This window comes from Pan troglodytes, chromosome 9 (assembly GCF_028858775.2).
Source record: "Pan troglodytes isolate AG18354 chromosome 9, NHGRI_mPanTro3-v2.0_pri, whole genome shotgun sequence".
Classification (NCBI taxonomy): Eukaryota; Metazoa; Chordata; class Mammalia; order Primates; family Hominidae; genus Pan; species Pan troglodytes.
The window spans coordinates 38972571-38990583 of record NC_072407.2 but is presented as its reverse complement, the minus strand read 5'-3'; the positions used below and the strand labels follow the sequence as shown (position 1 = coordinate 38990583).

The following is an 18013-nucleotide window of genomic DNA, read 5'->3' as shown; positions in this document are numbered from 1 at the left end:
AGTTCTCCTTGAAGAAGTCCTTCACCTCCCTTGTAAGTTGGATTCCTAGGTATTTTATTCTCTTTGAAGCAATTGTGCATGGGAGTTCACTCATGATTTGGCTCTCTGTCTGTTATTGGTGTATGAGAATGCTTGTGATTTTTGCACATTGATTGTGTATTCTGAGACTTTGCTGAAGTTGCCTATCAGCTTAAGGAGATTTTGGGCTGAGACAATGGGGTTTTCCAGATATACAATCATGTCATCTGCAAACAGGGACAATTTGACTTCCTCTTTTCCTAATTGAATACCTTTTATTTCTTTCTCCTGCCTGATTGCCCTGGCCAGAACTTCCAACACTATGTTGAATAGGAGTGGTGAGAGACAGCATCTCTGTCTTGTGCCAGTTTTCAAAGGCAATGCTTCCAGTTTTTGCCTATTCAGTATGATATCGGCTGTGGGTTTGTCATAAATAGTTATTATTTTGAGATACGTCCCATCAATACCTAATTTATTGAGAGTTTTTAGCATGAAGGGTTGTTGAATTTTGTCAAAGGCCTTTTCTGCATCTACTGAGATAACCATGTGGTTTCTGTCTTTGGTTCTGTTTATATGCTGGATTACGTTTATTGATTTTCGTATGTTGAACCAGCCTTGCATGCCAGGGATGAAGCCAACTTCGTCGTGGTGGATAAGCTTTTTGATGTGCTGCTGGATTTGGTTTGCCAGTATGTTATTGAGGATTTCTGCATCGATGTTCATCAGGGATATTGGTCTAAAATTCTTTTTTTTGTTGTGTCTCTGCCAGGCTTTGGTATCAGGATGATGCTGGCCTCATAAAATGAGTTAGGGAGGATTCCCTCTTTTTCTATTGATTGGAATAGTTTCAGAAGGAATGGTACCAGCTCCTCCTTGTACCTCTGGTAGAATTCGGCTGTGAATCCATCTGGTCCTGGACTTTTTTTAGTTGGTAAGCTATTAATTATTGCCTCAATTTCAGAGCCTGTTATTGGTTTATTCAGAGATTCAACTTCTTCCTGGTTTAGTCTTGGGAGGGTGTATGTGTTGAGGAATTTATCCATTTCTTCTAGATTTTCTGGTTTATTTACGTAGAGGTGTTTATAGTATTCTCTGATGGTAGTTTGCATTTCTGTGGGATCGGTGGTGATATCGCCTTTATCATTTTTTATTGCGTCTATTTGATTCTTCTCTCTTTTCTTCTTTATTAGTCTTGCTAGCAGTCTATCAATTTTGTTGATCTTTTCAAAAAAACCAGCTCCCGGATTCATTGATTTTTTGAAGGTTTTTTTGTGTCTCTATTTCCTTCAGTTCTGCTCTGATCTTAGTTATTTCTTGCCTTCTGCTAGCTTTTGAATGTGTTTGCTCTTGCTTCTCTAGTTCTTTTAGTTATAATGTTAGGGTGTCAATTTTAATAATGCCGCATATCTACAACCATCCGATCTTTGACAAATCTGACAAAAACAAGAAATGGGGAAACGATTCCCTATTTAATAAATGGTGCTGGGAAAACTGGCTAGCCATATGTAGAAAGCTGAAACTGGAACTCTTCCTTACACCTTATACAAAAATTAATTCAAGATGGATTAAAGACTTAAATGTTAGATCTAAAACCATAAAAACCCTAGAAGAAAACCTAGGCAATACCATTCAGGACACAGGCATGCGCAAGGACTTCATGTCTAAAACACCAAAAGCAATGGCAACAAAAGCCAAAATTGACAAATGGGATCTCATTAAACTAAAGAGCTTCTGCACAGCAAAAGAAACTACCATCAGAGTGAAGGCAACCTACAGAATGGGAGAAAATTTTTGCAATCTACTCATCTCACAAAGGGCTAATATCCAGAATCTACAATGAACTCAAACAAATTTACAAGAAAAAAACAAACAACCCCATCAAAAAGTGGGCGAGGGATATGAACAGACACTTCTCAAAAGAAGACATTTATGCAGCCAAAAGACACATGAAAAAACGCTCATCATCACTGGCCATCAGAGAAATGCAAATCAAAACCACAATGAGATACCATCTCACACCAGTTAGAATGGCGATCATTAAAAAGTCAGGAAACAACAGGTGCTGGAGAGGATGTGGAGAAATAGGAACACTTTTACACTGCTGGTGGGACTGTAAACTAGTTCAACCATTGTGGAAGTCAGTGTGGCGATTCCTCAGGGATCTAGAACTAGAAATACCATTTGACCCAGCAATCCCTTTACTGGGTATATACCCAAAGGATTATAAATCATGCTGCTATAGACACACGCACACGTATGTTTATTGTGGCACTATTCACAATAGCAAAGACTTGGAACCAACCCAAATGTTCAACAATGATAGACTGGATTAAGAAAATGTGGCACATATACACCATGGAATACTATGCAGCCATAAAAAATGATGAGTTCATGTCCTTTGTAGGGACATGGATGAAGCTGGAAACCATCATTCTCAGCAAACTACCTCAAGGACAAAAAACCAAACACCGCATGTTGTCACTCATAGGTGGGAATTGAACAATGGGAACACATGGACACAGGGAAAGGGAACGTCACACACCCGGACCTGTTGTGGGGTGGGGGGAAGGGGGAAGGACAGCATTTGGAGATATACCTAATGTTAAATGACTTGTTACTGGGTGCAGCACACCAACTTGGCACATGTATACATATGTAACTAACCTGCACGTTGTGCACATGTACCCTAAAACTTAAAGTATAATAATAATAAAAAAAAAGATTTCATCAAATGATGAAATGCCTGGAAACCCTGCCTATTAATAATGTTGCCCTGTATCACAGGTGAAAATGATGCTGAAAAACAGAAACTGAAAACAAATTTCTGTTCTCAAAAATTCTTTGTTTTCTAAAGAAAAAGATCCAGGCCTCCTGGCATGTCATTTAAGCATGGCAATATACAATTTGATTCCACTCTATCTATCCCATTTTACTTGTGACCACTCCCCTGAGATGAATTTTCCACTTGGCTCACTGTCATGCTACGCTCATTTCCATTTCAAGGCTACCTTCACATTGCTTTTCAATTGCTCTTCCATTTTTCCATCTTTCAAGGCTTAGTTCCTTCACTCATTCAACAATATCATTATGTTAAAAGAATAAAGTCCCAAACCCTCAGAAGATTTGAAATTCTTCATAGACAACACTAAAGTAAAAGAGAAACTAAACAAAACCCTCATGAATGAAGAATATATGGCAAGTAAATTTAATTACAAAATGTAAAGAAGACTTATGGGACACGGTCAAAGTTGTATCAAAAATCTATTATCTTAGGGCAATCCACTCGGGTTCCCTTCCATGCTGTGGAAGCTTTGTTCTTTCGTTCTTCACAATAAATCTTGCTGCTGCTCAAAAAAAAAAAAAAAAAAAAAAAAAAAAAGAAACTATCTTAAACCTTATTAAAAAAAATTAAAATGAATTACACATTAAAGTTCTGACCAAAATGAATCTAAGGAAATGAAGGAAAAAATACATAACAAAACAATACAAGCTACGAATATATAAATATGCAATAGAAGTGAGATAGAGTTCAGAATAACCCCAGGCACTGAGGATGTTAAAATAATTATAAGAAACAAATTTAAATGACTCTAGGCTAGTAAGTTTGGGAATCTAAATTAAATGAGTGATTTTCTGGGAAAATATAAGCTTTTAAAATTGATTTTTTAAAAAAGCTGAAAATTAAAACAGATCAGTAATTATGGTGAAAGAAAAAAAAAGGGAAAGCTGCCAAGATCCCCTCCTCAAAATAGAAGCAGGTTCAGATATTTTTACGGTGAATTCTATGAAACTAGAAAATATAAAAAATTTTATAATATTGAAATGTGTACAGAGGAAAGAAAAGAAGAAATAATCCAAATTCATTTAATGAAGCCAATGATTAGGGAAAAAAGGTCTGATAATGTTGGCACAAAATTTAAATTACCACTACTTACGACTCTGGATACAAAAATTATCCAATGAAATATTAACGAATAGCTTATGCCCATTAGAGATTTATTTAAGGAGTGCAAAAATGACTCACAATTAATGATATTAATCACAACAGTCAATTAAATCATTAATATAATTCAAAATATTTCATCAAAAGAGAAAAGTTATATGAATAATTAGATACCGCTGAAAGGGCATGCTTTTTAAGTTCTGTATTAATGTATTTTTCAGAATTCAGAGTGCTAACCATTACACCATGGAACCCTCCTTATTAATGTATTTTTCAAGAAATAAAAACAAGTTAATTATAAATGTACTTTAAATACAGTCTGTTAACAAGCAGTGATCCCAGAAAATAGCCTCGTTACAGAAAGGAGGCATGATGAAAAATAGTGCCAGGCAGGAAAGCAGGAAGCCTGGGTTCTAGATTTACAACTCCAGCCAGCTAGGTTTACATCACCTCCACTGAACTGCAGGCTCATATGTTCACCTGCCTTCCTGCCACCTCCACTGGAATATCTGTTAGGCTCCTCAAATTTAACATGTCTAAAACCAAACTCTAGATTCCTTACCCCAAAGCTATACCCCTCCCAGTTTTCCCAATCTTAGTACATGGAAAACTCATTCCTCCCATTGCTTGGGCCAAAATGCTTGTTTCTCTTTCTCACACCCCATATCCAATCCATCAGCAAATCCTGTTGGCTCTACTTTTGAAACATAACACAAATCTCCACTTCACCCTAGCTCCATTTGCTACCACATTTGTCCAAGCCACTGTCATCTTCTAAAGCCTCCCAGGGGAGCTCATCATCTCCTCCCTTGCCTCTCCACAGGCCACATTCTACACAGCACCCAGGGCAGCCTCTCCTTTTCGTTTCTGAAGTATAAGTCAGATCACATTAGTTATTTGTTCAAAACCCTCCAAAGGCTTCCTTCTCACCCATAATAAAATCCCTAGTCCTCACCATGTCCAACAAGGCCTCATGTACTTGGGTTCCCCTTCATGCTCTCCCACTGTTATTTAAATCTTATCTCCCACCTCTCCACTCTAGGCACATTCCACCCTCAGCACCACATCTTTGGTTAATGCGATCCTCTGCTTGCAGCCTTGGTGTTTGCTGGTCCCTCTGTGTGGAATGCACTTTTACCACATACCTATGTGGCTCACTCCCTCTGTTTTCTCAGGCCATATCTAAATTATCGCCTTGTCAGAGGGGCTTCCCTCGCTTCCCTTTTGAAAAAGCACCCCTAGTTACTTTGTCCCCTTATCCTTTCTTTTTCTCCTCAGCACTTTCACCATCTGACATATAATAGTGTTTGTCTCCTCCAACTAGAATGTAGGCCCCGGGGACAGCAGAAATCAAGTAAGCTTTTGTTTACTGCTCTATCTCTAATGCCTAGAATAAATGGTTTTCATCCTGCTCTAATTCATTGTGAGCCCTTTTGATTTACAGTTTCTTCATTAGTAAAATGAGGGAGATCAAATGATAGGGTATTTTTAGCAAGATAATTATACAATTTTTGTGATTTAAAAATAAGAGTTCTATTTGTCATTGTAAAAATTCCACGACATGAAACTAACTTAAGGAGACAAAATCATTTGAAGTCTGCTACTTACTTTAAGGGTAACAGCTGCTGCCTTGATGATAAAATCATTTACTGATACTTTAATGTCATCTGAAAGAAAAATAAGCTTAGTAAAATTAGTATTCCTAATATAACTTTAACATTGACCATTACAACTTCAAACTTGTAAATTATGGAATGTACTGACAAACAACGATAAAAAATGACAAGCTTTTGTTTGCTTAGTCAATAAGGTTCCCATGATTAGAAAAACTTGCATTATATGAGGTCCTGGATAAATAATATTAACCATGAATGTAAGTTTACTTCTGGGCCTTGGTTATCAATTTTTTAAATTGCTTAGATATCATACACAAGAACCTGAAGGACCCATTACAAGCATAATCAGAAAAAAAGAACTAACTCCTATGTCTCGAAAAAGACAAATGGTCTCTCTGTGGTGTGTGCAGTCAGGAAGTTTACAAGATGATTCATTTTCTTCCTCGTTCTTTTCAAATACCCTTATTCTCTGTATGCTTTATAACATATTGATTATACTAGAACAGTGATACATGTAGGTACTTTATATATAAACAGTTATATATACACATATGGGAAAGTGTTCAAAATTTCTTTTTACTAATGGGACGTAAGTGAAAAAAAATTTAACTGCTTTTTAACTTAACAAAACAGGATATAACAAAAGCCAAAGATGAAGCAATGCTGGCATAGGTCCTAGTGTGATTAATAAAATGAGGTTCTCCATCCATAGTTTTACGGTGAATGCATTTGAATCAATTTCTTTCCAGTATACATAATGATTTTAAGATAAAGCTGGGGTCCTCCCACTTCCTACAGAGCTGATCATAACTAAAGTATTTGTTTATGTCTTTGCATTTGCCACTGGGTATAACAGTGTTGGAAAATGTAAACAACACTTGATTCTTTCTTGCAAGAGCTTATAGAAAAAGACTCTAAGATCTAGATCTAGTCAATGGTATGTGGCAAAAAACCTATCCTATTACTAAAGTATCATGGAATTTTAGGTGAATAACCGCTCATTCCAAAGGCATCCTGGAGACTTCAGAAAGGGATTAGATGAATTACCATAAACCTAAATACTGTCAAACTGTCACAATAACTGTCAGCTGCAAAGTATCAAAGCTCCTCTAATTCAGAATTCCAGAAATATATAAACATTTTTGCTTAAAACCCCTTTAGGAATAGAAATATAAATGGACTTACAGTGCTTACAAGCTTTTAATGATAACCACATAGAAAGATTTGGTTTGTACAAATTCAAATGTAACAGTTCATGAACTTACTCTGCTTACCTTTCATGGCTCTCTCAGCTTTCTCTTCACTTTATCTACTTACCCACAGGTATTCACAGTGAAGACTTCTAAAACCATCTGCCAGCTAATGACCCCCAAACCTACCACCTAAGTCCACAGTCCTCACTTAAAATTCTGGATTCAGCATACTCCAATATTTAGGAACATTCTTGAGTTGAATGAAATATATTCTTTTACTGGCTCCTATGTCACTATACTCTCCTGGTTTTCTTCCACTTTCTGCCCACTCACTCATTTTTATTCCTTTCCTCTCAATGTTGGCATCTCCCCAGGCTGGAAGTTCCAGTTCCAATTCCAAGGTTTTGATACCATTTATATAATGATGACTCCTCCAAATTCTACCTCTAATTCTGAGATACTGAGGCTTCAGACTTGTATATCCAACTTCTCACATGAAATTTCTACTTGCATCGCTTACAAGCATCTCAAATCTAACATGTGTAAAGTAGGTTTCTCTTTGAATTCCTTTATTTTTAACTCTTTATAATGGAGACTTTCCAAACACATTGAAAGGAGATGCTGTTACATTTACTGAGTAGAAAACAGTTTGTAAGGTAATATCAAACATTCTCATTTACACATTGTCAAGACAGAAAAGCAAAGTGTGAAGCATGCATACAGAAAGTTATGTATTGTAACTTTATATGAGAAAGAGGAGTGAAGATAGATAATGTGGGGTGTAAAGATTTTTAAGAAAATTCCTAATTACAAAGGTGTACCAAAACTGGACCATGCAAAGATAATAAACTAATCCATATCTCCTCTGAAATATTACTGTTTTCTGCCTTATTAGAGTAAGAAAACAGAAAAATGATTCCCATATTAACCTCTATATCATGACTAAGCAAGTATGATCTGAGAACTACAGGAGTGTTTCCAGGGTTCATTTTTTAGAAACTTATCACTTTCTTTAAAATAGCTTTCCATTTAGTTCCTTGAACTTTTAAAAGCTCTCAAGTTGTCTTTATATGAAATCTTGAAACTCTGTATATAAACTGATAAAAGTCCTGCTTTCACCTGGGATGTAGAAAGTTGCAAAAGAAAGCTGTTCCCATCCTGACAGGGTGAAAGAAAAAGCAGGATAAATTACAAAATCATAACTTTCCTTGAGCCCATTAGGGAGCGGAGGTTACAAAGCAAACAGGTGAACTGAATGCCAAAGAGTGATAATCCACTCAGAGGAGAGACAAACACAGGAAGTAAATACCCACTGTCAGAGTACAGGAGTAAAGAGGGCAGAGTATGGTACAACATGCATAAACAGATGGCAACTAGCAGCAGAGAAATGGAAACTAAAAAAACATTCAATTGGAAATCCAGAGGGGAAAATCCATGCTAACCAAGATAAAAAATATATATTTTGCTAAGCTTTGCAGACACAGCTAAGAAATCAGTGAACTTGAAGCTAGGTAAACAAAAATTATCCAATATGAAACATAAAGAGAAAAAAGAATGAACAAAAAGAATAGAGCATTTAAGAGCTTTGGGCAATTCAAAAAGTCTAACATTTAAAATTGGAGCCCCAAAGAGAAACCACATGGAACAGAAGATATCATTAAAAATAACTGGAAATTTTTCACAGTTAAAGGAAGACAACAAACCATACATCTAAGAAGCTGAGAGAAACCCAACAGTAAATACAATAGAAAAAAAAAATCTAGGCATACAATAGCCAAACTGGTAATGCAGAAAATCTTGAAAGCAACCAGACAGGTGGAAAACATCATATACAATGGAACAAATATTAAGAATGGCAGCAGACATTCTAAGACAGAAAATAAAGAAATAGTATCTTTATTTAAAGAACTGAAACAAAACCCCTATTAACTGAAAAATCTATATCCAGCAAAAATTAATTCTTAAAAATGATAAAGATATATCCATTAGGGTGACTACTATCAAAAACCAGAAAATAACAAGTATTGGCAAAAATGTGGAGAAATTTCAACCTTTGTGCACTTCATTTTTGTTTTTGGAGACAGGTCTTGCTCTATGAGCCAGGCTGGAATGAAGTGGTGCAATTATAGCTCACTGTAACCTCCAACTCCTGGGCTCAAGCAATCCTCCCACCTCAGTCTCCCAAGTAGCTGGGACTACAGGCATATGCCATCTGCCCGACTAGTTTTTCAATTTTTTTGTAGAGATAGGGTCTCGTTCTGTTTCCCAGGCAGGTCTCGAACCCCTGTCCTCAGCCTCCCAAAGTACTAGGATTACAGGGATGAGCCATCATGCCTGACCCACTGGTGCGCCATTAGTGGGAATGCAAAATGGCACAGCCACTAAGGAAAACAGTATGGTAGCTCCTTAAAAAATTAAAAATAGAATTATCATATAATCCAGTAATTCTACTTCTGGGGATATAACTAAAATATTTGAAAACAGAGACACAAAGAGATATTTGTACAGCCATGTTCATAGCAGTATTATTCACAATAGCCAAAAGGTAAAAACAACCTAATGTATTTATCCATTAACACATGAATTAACAAAGTAGGGTATATACATACAATGGAACACTGTTCAGCCTTAAAATGGAAATTTTTATACATTCTGCAACATGCATGAACCCTGAAGACATAATGCCAAGTGGAATAAGCCAGTCACAAAAGGACAAGTACTATATGATCCCACTAATATGATGTACTTAGAATCATCAAATTTATAGGAACAGAAAGAAGAATGGTGATTGTCAGGGGTGGTGGGACAGAGGAATGAAGAGTATACAGAGTTTCCATTTTGCAGGATGAAAAACGTTCTGTAGATGAATGGTGGCAATGGTTGCAAACAATGTAAATGTACTTAATGTCAACGAACTAACTGTACACGGAAAATGGTAAGGCTCATGTTATATATTCAACTACACTTTAAAAAATTGTTTTAAAAAGGAACAATGTGAAAGACAAAATAGGCTTTTTCAGACAAAAACTGAGAAAATTTATTGTCAGTCAATCTGTACTATAAGAAGCATTAAAGGAAGTTCTTTGGGTAGAAGAAGTATAATAGCAGACAGCACTTTAATTCTATACAAAGAAATGAAAAAAAGTACAGATAAATATAAAAGACATTTTTTCCCTCATTTTAAAACTCCAAAAGAGTTTATTTGCTAAAGCAAAAAACATTAAACATGTATTCTGGGGCTTACATCATATATAGAAGTAAAACATGACAACAGCAGTACAAATATGAGAGGGAGGAAGTGCAAGTATATAGTTATGAGGTTCTTATATTAAAAATGGAGTGGGGTGTAATACAATTTGAAGCCAGGCCGTGATAAATTAAAGAATTACATTGTAAACCCTAAGAAAACCATTGCAAAGCAGATAAGAGAAAAAAGAAGATAAAATGAATAAATACAATAGAATGATAACAAAATAAGTAACCAAAAAGATAAGGAAAGAAGAATAAAAGAGGTGGGACAAAGAGAATGCAAAGAAAGAACAAAATGGTAGATTTAAATCCAACTATCCCATTAAATGTGAGCGGTCTAAACATCTTAAGAGACTAAAGAATTGGATAAAATAGCAAGAACCAACTACACGCTGCCTTCAAGAAACCTACTTAAATAAACATATTTACATTTAAAAAGTAAAAAGATGCAAAAAGATATACTATAGAAACACGAGTCAAAGAAATCTGCAGTGGCTACAGAGGTGATAAAGAAGGCTTGAGGATAAGGAATATTACAAGGAATAGATAAGGACATGACATAATAACTGGTCTGTTCAAGAAAACAAAATTCCTAACTGTGTATGTGGCCAATAATAGATCTTCAGGATACATGAAGCAAAAACCGACAGAGCTGAAAGGAGAAACCACAAATAAACAATTATAATGAGGAATATCAACACTGCTCTCAAAAGACATAAACAACACTATTAACCAGCTTGGCCTGACATTTATAGAACATTCCTTTGCAAAAATAAAAAAATTCTTTTCAAGAACACATACCAAGACAGACCATACTACAAACATAAAATAAATATCAACAAATTTAAGAAAACTGAAATCATATCAAGTGTGTTCTCTAAACACAATGTAGTTAAACTAGAAATCATAAAAGAGAAATGAATAGTTCTCAAATATTTTGAAATTAAGTGCACACTTACAAATAACTCATTGATCAAAGAAATCACAAAATAAATAAATGAGAAAACATTTTTAATTGAATAAAAGGAAAAATAATGCCAGGCGTGGTGGCTCACACTTGTAATTTCAGCACTTTGGGAGGCCTAGGTGGGTGGATCACTTGAGGCCAGGAGTTTGAGACCAGCGTGGCCAACATGCTAAAACCCCGTCTCTAGTAAAAATACAAAAAATTAGCCAGGCATGGTGGTTTGTGCCTGTAATCCTAGCTACTCAGGGCACTGAGGCGTGAGAATCATTTGAACCCAGGAGGCGGTGGTTGAAGTGAACCGAGATCGCACCACGGCACTCCAGCTTGGGTGACACAGCAAGACCCTGTCTCAAGAAGAAAAAAAAAAAAAATCAACATTTGTGGGATACAGCTAAAGCAGTGCTTAAAGATAATTCAAGAGTATTATATGCTTATATTAAAAAATAAAGGTCTCAAATAAATGATCCAACTTTTCACCTTAAGAAACTAGAAATAAAAGAGCAAAGTAAACTGAAAGCAAAGAGAAGAAAAAAATAAAGAACAGAAATCAATGAGATCAGTATCACAGAAATACTAGATAAGTTAATAAAACCAAATGCTGGTTCTTTGAAGAGATCGAGATCAATAGAACTGATAACCCTTTAGTCAGAGTGATCTAGAGAGTAAAACACACAAATTACTAATGTCAAAAACAGAAACATTACTTCAGATAAAATGACAGTATAATAAGGTAATGTGGTGAATAACTTTATGCCAATAAATCTGGTGACTTAGATGACACAAATTTCTTGAAAGACACAAACTACCAAAATTCATTCAAGAAAAAAAAAGCTGCATCCATTTTTAAAATAAAATTCATAGTTAAAAACCTTCCCATAAAGAAATTCACTAGTGAATTCTACTAAACAATTAAAAAAGAAATAATACCAATTGTATCCAAACTCTTCCAGAAAATAAAGGAGGAGGACATGTTTTCCAACCCATTCCAATAGATAAGATAACAAATCCGAAAAAATGTCTCCAGAAAAGAAAACTACAGGTTAGCATTTCTCATGGGCATAGGTGTAAAGATTCTAAACAAAATTTTAGGATACAGAATCAAACAATATATGAGAAGGTTAATCATTAAGTGGATTTTATATGAGGAATACAAAGTTGATTCAACACTTGAAAATCAACCAACGTAATTCACCTTATTAACAGACAGAAAAAGGAAAAGTTATCTGAAAAGATGCACAAAAAGTATTTGATAAAATTCAACATCTATTCATGTTTAAAACTCTCTGCAAGTTAGGAATGGAAATTCTTTCAACCTGAAAATAATATTCTACAAAAAACCTATAGCTAACATAGAAGACTGAATGCTTTTCCCCCAAAATCAAGAACAAGGCAAAAAATCTGCTTTTACCATCTATATTCATTATACCAGACAGAGGTCCTAGTCAGTGCAATAAGACAAGAAAATAATATAAAGGCCATATAGGTCAAAAATAAAGAAATAAAACTATCAGTTCATGCTAGAAAATCTGTATGTCTCTCAGCAACCTTATTTATCATTGATTTTTGGAAGAAATATTACAAATTTAATAATCTGTAAATGCATTCTGAACAAGAAATATAAAATCAAAATTTGTATAAAGAAGAATATATAAGATATTTATAATCTAAAACATCCTTAAAAGTTTTGGATTTTAAACTTCATGAAATGTTGACTGCTTTGTTTAAATACCATACCAAAAAATATTCAAAACAAAAAATAACCATTTGGTCTACACAACTCATTCATGTGTTCTTACAAAAAAATTGACCTATGTAAATGCTAAAGCACACCAAAACATTAAGCCCACTTTTGCTTTTAAAATAACTAACCAACCAAATTATAGTACTTCAGATTTCAGTATCCCTTATCCAAAATACTTGGAACCAGAAGTGTTTCAGATTTCAAAATTTTTTCAGATTTTGTAATATTACATTTACTGTTTTGGCATCTCTAGTCCAAAAATCCAAAATCTGAAAGGCTCCAATGAGGACTTCCTTTGAGCTTCATGTTGGCACTCAAAAAGTTTCACATCTTGAAGCACTTTGAATTTTTGGTTTTGGGTTGCTCAACCTGTATTTTTAAAGCTCAGTATGTAACAGAGAATCGAACTCAGTAATTGCCTGCTAAATAAATGTTAACTAAATGTACATTATTCAAATATGACAAAGAGGAAATAAAAGCAAGGTAGAACAGAATGCTTTATTCTGCATAAAGGCATCTGTGATTTATTTAATACTGTGGAACCAATACACTTTTTCAAGGAAACCATTGCTAATTTTTTTTTTCTAGCACAAATATACCCAGAGTAGAGTGCAAGTACATTATGAAATTGAAATTAAAAGCTACACAATGTAGCTTTTAATTTTATAATTTTATAAAGGATTTCATGAAAGTTAAGTTAGCATGTGTTTTGTATTAAGTAAATTCAATTTTACTAACCTTTGACCAGATCTTGCCTAACTTTTAAAACAGCTCCAAGGTCACAGTCAGCAGTAGCATATGCATGAGGTACAGTACTTTTAGATTCAGTTAATCTCTTGGCAATAACTCTTCGAATATTGCTGGCGGGGATTTCAGTGAATGTGCCCTGCAAAAAGACAGCAACCTGTCCATTAAACCACAAGTGGAATAGAAAAATAAAACAAAAAAAAGCAACTTTATAAATGAAATGAAATTCATTCTCAATGACCTAACTTATTAATTAAAGATTAACACAAGAAAAGCACTATTAAAATTCTTAGTATAAGGGAAGAATATAAAAAATCTGAGACGTTTTGGTTTTACAGCATATAACTACAGAAAAAAGTAATAAAATTCATGTTTCAATTGTGAATGGGATATCTTATGTTACTATGTTTAAGATGATAAGAAAGAAACCTAACAAATAATGAACAATTCCTTCACAGGTGTGTTTGTGTGTGTATATATACGTACACACACACACCACACACACACAAGGAGCAATATATGTGTGTGTACATACATACACAGAGAGAGAGAGGAGAGAGAAGACAGACATAGACATACACCATCTGTAAGCAGCTTTTGTTACAAATATCACTTAATAAAACTGAAATGGGCTGGGCATGGTGGCTCACACCTGTAATCTCAGGATTACTTTGGGAGGCTGAGGCAGGCGGATCATGAGGTCAAGAGTTCAAGACCAGCTTGGCCAACATGGTGAAACCCCATCTCTACTAAGAATACAAAAATTAGCTGAGTGTGGTGGCGCGTGCCTGTAAATCCAGCTACTCAGGAGGCTGAGGCAGGAGAATCACTTGAACCGGGGAGACAGAGGTTGCACTGAGCCAAGATCGCGCCACTGCACTCCAGCCTGGGCGACAGAGGTTGCACTGAGCCAAGATCGCGCCACTGCACTCCAGCCTGGGCGACAGAGCAAGACTGTTTCGGAAAAAAAAAAAAGAAAAAAGAAAAAAAACCACCTGAAATAAAACAGCCAATAAATCAACAAACCAACTATTAATATATAGTTGCCCTTTGACTTATGATGAAGTGACACTCTGATGAACCCATCGTAAGTTTAAAATATCATAAGTCAAAGTGCATTTAATACACCTAACATACTGAACATCACAGGTTAGCCTTAGCATAGCCTACCATAAATGTGCTCAAAACATTTACATTAGCCTATAGTTGGGCAAAATCACCTGGCTACACAGTACACTGCAGAGCAGTGGTTGTTTGCCCTGATGATCACATGGCTAACTTGGAGCTGTGGCTAGCCGCTACTGCCCAGCATTGCAAGGAAATACTGCACTGCTTTCTACTGAATGTGTATCACTTTTACACCATCGTGAAGTCAAAAAATTGTAAGTCGAACCATCTTTTCAAGTACACATGGAACGTCCACCAAGACAGGCCATGTTATAAATATAAAATAAATCTCAATAAATTTGAGAAGATTGTTTTAAAATGAAGTGTGTCTCAAAGTGTATTCTCTAAACACAGTGGAGTTAAACTAGAAATCATGAAAGGTAACTGAAGGGTCTTCCAATATTTTGAAATTAAATTCACACTTATAAACAACTCATGGATCAAAGAAATCACAAGGGACATTAGAAGATTAGGGACCTTCTATACAGGCAATTCAATAATTTCTATTTGGATTTGTAATTTTTAAAAATAACATGAGTATCTTATTTCTTACAGATTCATAATAGAAAGTATGAATGAGATAATAAAATATTCCTATAACTTCACTGTAGTTTTTCCATTCTGTTCCTTGGATCTCTCAAAAAAGCATGATAGATTTTAAATTATATCTAATTCCTTTCTTGTCCTTCACTCTATTTTGGGATTTCATTACAATCACTTCAAGATAATACAAAGCAAATGAAAGTGCGGCTGATTTCATTTTTACAAATATCATTAAGAAATTAAACACTTTATGTTAGCAAAGTACTTGGTCAAGTAGAATAAATGCTCTCTACATACTATAAGAATTTGAAAGTAAGGTTTACCTCCTTAATTTGAATAACTTTTTTTTTTTTTTTTTTTTTTGAGATAGGGTCTTCCTCTATTACCCAGGCTGGAGTGCACGTAGCTCACTACAGCCTCAACCTCCCAGTCTCAAGTGATTCCCCAATCTCCGCCGCCTGAGTAGTTGGACTACAGGCACACACTACCACATCCAGCTGATTTTAAAATTTCTTTGTAGAGATGAGGTCTCACTATGTTGCCCAGGCTGGTCTTTGAATGCCTAGGTGCAGGCAATCCTCCCACCTCAGCCTCCCAAAGTGCTAGGATTACAGGTGTAAGCCACCACACCCAGCCTTGAATAACCTACTTTTAAAAGACATATGATTGAATTATACATATTTCATAGTCCATATACATTATATAGTCAAAGAGTGGACTATACACTCAATATACATAGTATCTTGTCCAACTGCATGTCCTTAAAGAGCAGGTTATTCAAGTATGCAGTATATTAATCATTAATGGATATTTAAAAATCTGTTTCCCATGAAAGTGGTACTGTTTTCAACTCTTTTAAAATATCATATGGTATATAGTTCTCCACTAGGAGTACACATTTATCTATTTATTTTTTTAAGTGCCCATTCGATTTTAAATAAACTGGGCTATCCTACATTTCTTCTGATAGGAAGTAAATAACCTGAATAGGAAAGGCACAGAGAGGCAAAATGGAGTAATTTGAAAACAAAAAGGGGCTGTTATACTGCCTGCATCTGAGAAGGAAAGAATGACTAGCTACATAGTTCTTCATAGTGAGATTATCAATTCCCTAGTTAAAAAGTAGAACATATCCACAAAAGGGAGCTAGTGTCAGCTACTAATTATTAGTATCACACTTAAGACATGAAACATGAGATTGTAGAGAATATATATGTTACTGAAGTTGTGGAACTTGTGGTAACTTTAAATTGAATTATAGTTCTAATGTTTATTTGGAAGTTAACGTACAAACAAATTTTGGTTTCTGATAGGAAATCTGTAAAACAAAGCATTTGGAGTGTTTTATCCTTATCACTTAGCTACTATTGAAACGGATTAATAAAACTAATCTGTTTTAAATCTACTCTTAAAACACATAGTAATTGTTCTTATTTTCTCTCTCACACTTGAATCTGAAAAATAAAAATCTAGGCCAGGTGTGGTGATTCACACCTGTAATCCCAGCACTTTGGGAGGCCAAGGCGGGTGGATCACCTGAAGTCAGGAGTTTGAGACCAGCCTAGCCAACATGGTGAAACCCCGTCTCTACTAAAAACACAAAAATTAGGTGGGCGTGGTGGTGCGTGCCTATAATCCCAGCTACTCAGGAAGCTAAGGCAGGAGAATCACTTGAACTTGGGAGGCAGAGGCTGCAGTGAGCCAAGATTGTGCCATTGCACTCCAGCCTGGGTCACAGTGCAAGACTCTGTCTCAAAAAAAAAAGAAAAACAAGAAAAAGAAATAAAAATCCACTTAGAGAACACTACCACTGCATTGGGTTGTCCAGGAGTTGATACTGGTGGGATCACAGGCCGGGGATAAGATGGTCCAGCTGTGGCCTGTAGGGGCGAAGGTGCTGTGGGAGTGGCTGCGGGGGCTGGAGTTGGTCTGGACTCGGTAATCTTGCCTGTTTGTTTCAACTGGACAAGTTTGAGAGCATCCCTGGAAATAAGAGCAAAGTAGATAACCATAATTAGCAATAAGGAATATAACAGAACTTTCAGAAAACGCAGGTGAGATGTGGAGAAAAGATACAGAAATATACAGATGTCAAGGTTATAATTAAAAACCAGTAATTTGAGCTAGAAAATTAAATCCTGTCTCTTACCTGGTCTGCTGACCATTATTTGTCACGTTCTAATATTTGCATATTTTCAAAAGCCAAACAATTAAAATGTTATTAAAATTGGGCATAAGTAGTGATTTTTAAAAAGGAAATTAGTCTTTTTTTCTGTGCAGTGGACGTTATTTGGTAGATGAACAATTAATTAAACCACTCTCATCCTTTATACTCATGAAATAATATTCACATGGCATTCAAAAAGTGTCAAGTTTATTGTAAATATGGCTTTCACCAGGATACTTCCTACATCATTGTTCACTTATTGTTTATTCATTGTTTACTATAGTGCAAATCAGCTTATTTATGACCAGGAAATCAAACCATTTTTAATTTTGCTAATATGCCATCAGTACAATCTAATATAACAAATCTAACCTATGATATCTTTTAGAATGAAAAATAACTAGTTACAGACTTGCCTTTGAATTACTCTGTAAAACAAAGGTATTTTTGTCTTGTAAGAGGATATAATTAGATTACTAAATATGCTAAGCCTTCAACTCACTATGCTAAGTTACAGTGGTATTAGGCAATATATTTTCTTAAAATAATTTTTGGAACATTTTAATATCCAATAAGTATTTTGGAAAGTATTTTTTCCAATTTAAGAAAAAAAATTGTTTTATATAATCTAAAAAGAACTTCAGGGTGACACAAAATCTAAG

At 35.1% G+C, this 18013-nt stretch overlaps 1 protein-coding gene across 3 annotated transcripts in view; it reads right to left on the bottom strand.

Annotated features, from left to right (window-relative positions):
• The window catches only part of PDHX (pyruvate dehydrogenase complex component X), a 79325-nt gene that overhangs the window by 12244 nt on the left and 49068 nt on the right, over positions 1–18013 (bottom strand). For 2 of the 3 annotated variants that reach the window (XM_054661041.1, NM_001280073.1), the window contains 3 exon segments: positions 16993–17167; positions 13466–13613; positions 5570–5628 (listed from right to left, as the gene is read on the bottom strand). The exons of the other annotated variant lie outside the window; for it this stretch is intronic. In XM_054661041.1, the coding sequence (XP_054517016.1) occupies positions 5570–5628; positions 13466–13613; positions 16993–17167 (382 nt within the window). 3 annotated transcript variants of the gene reach the window in all.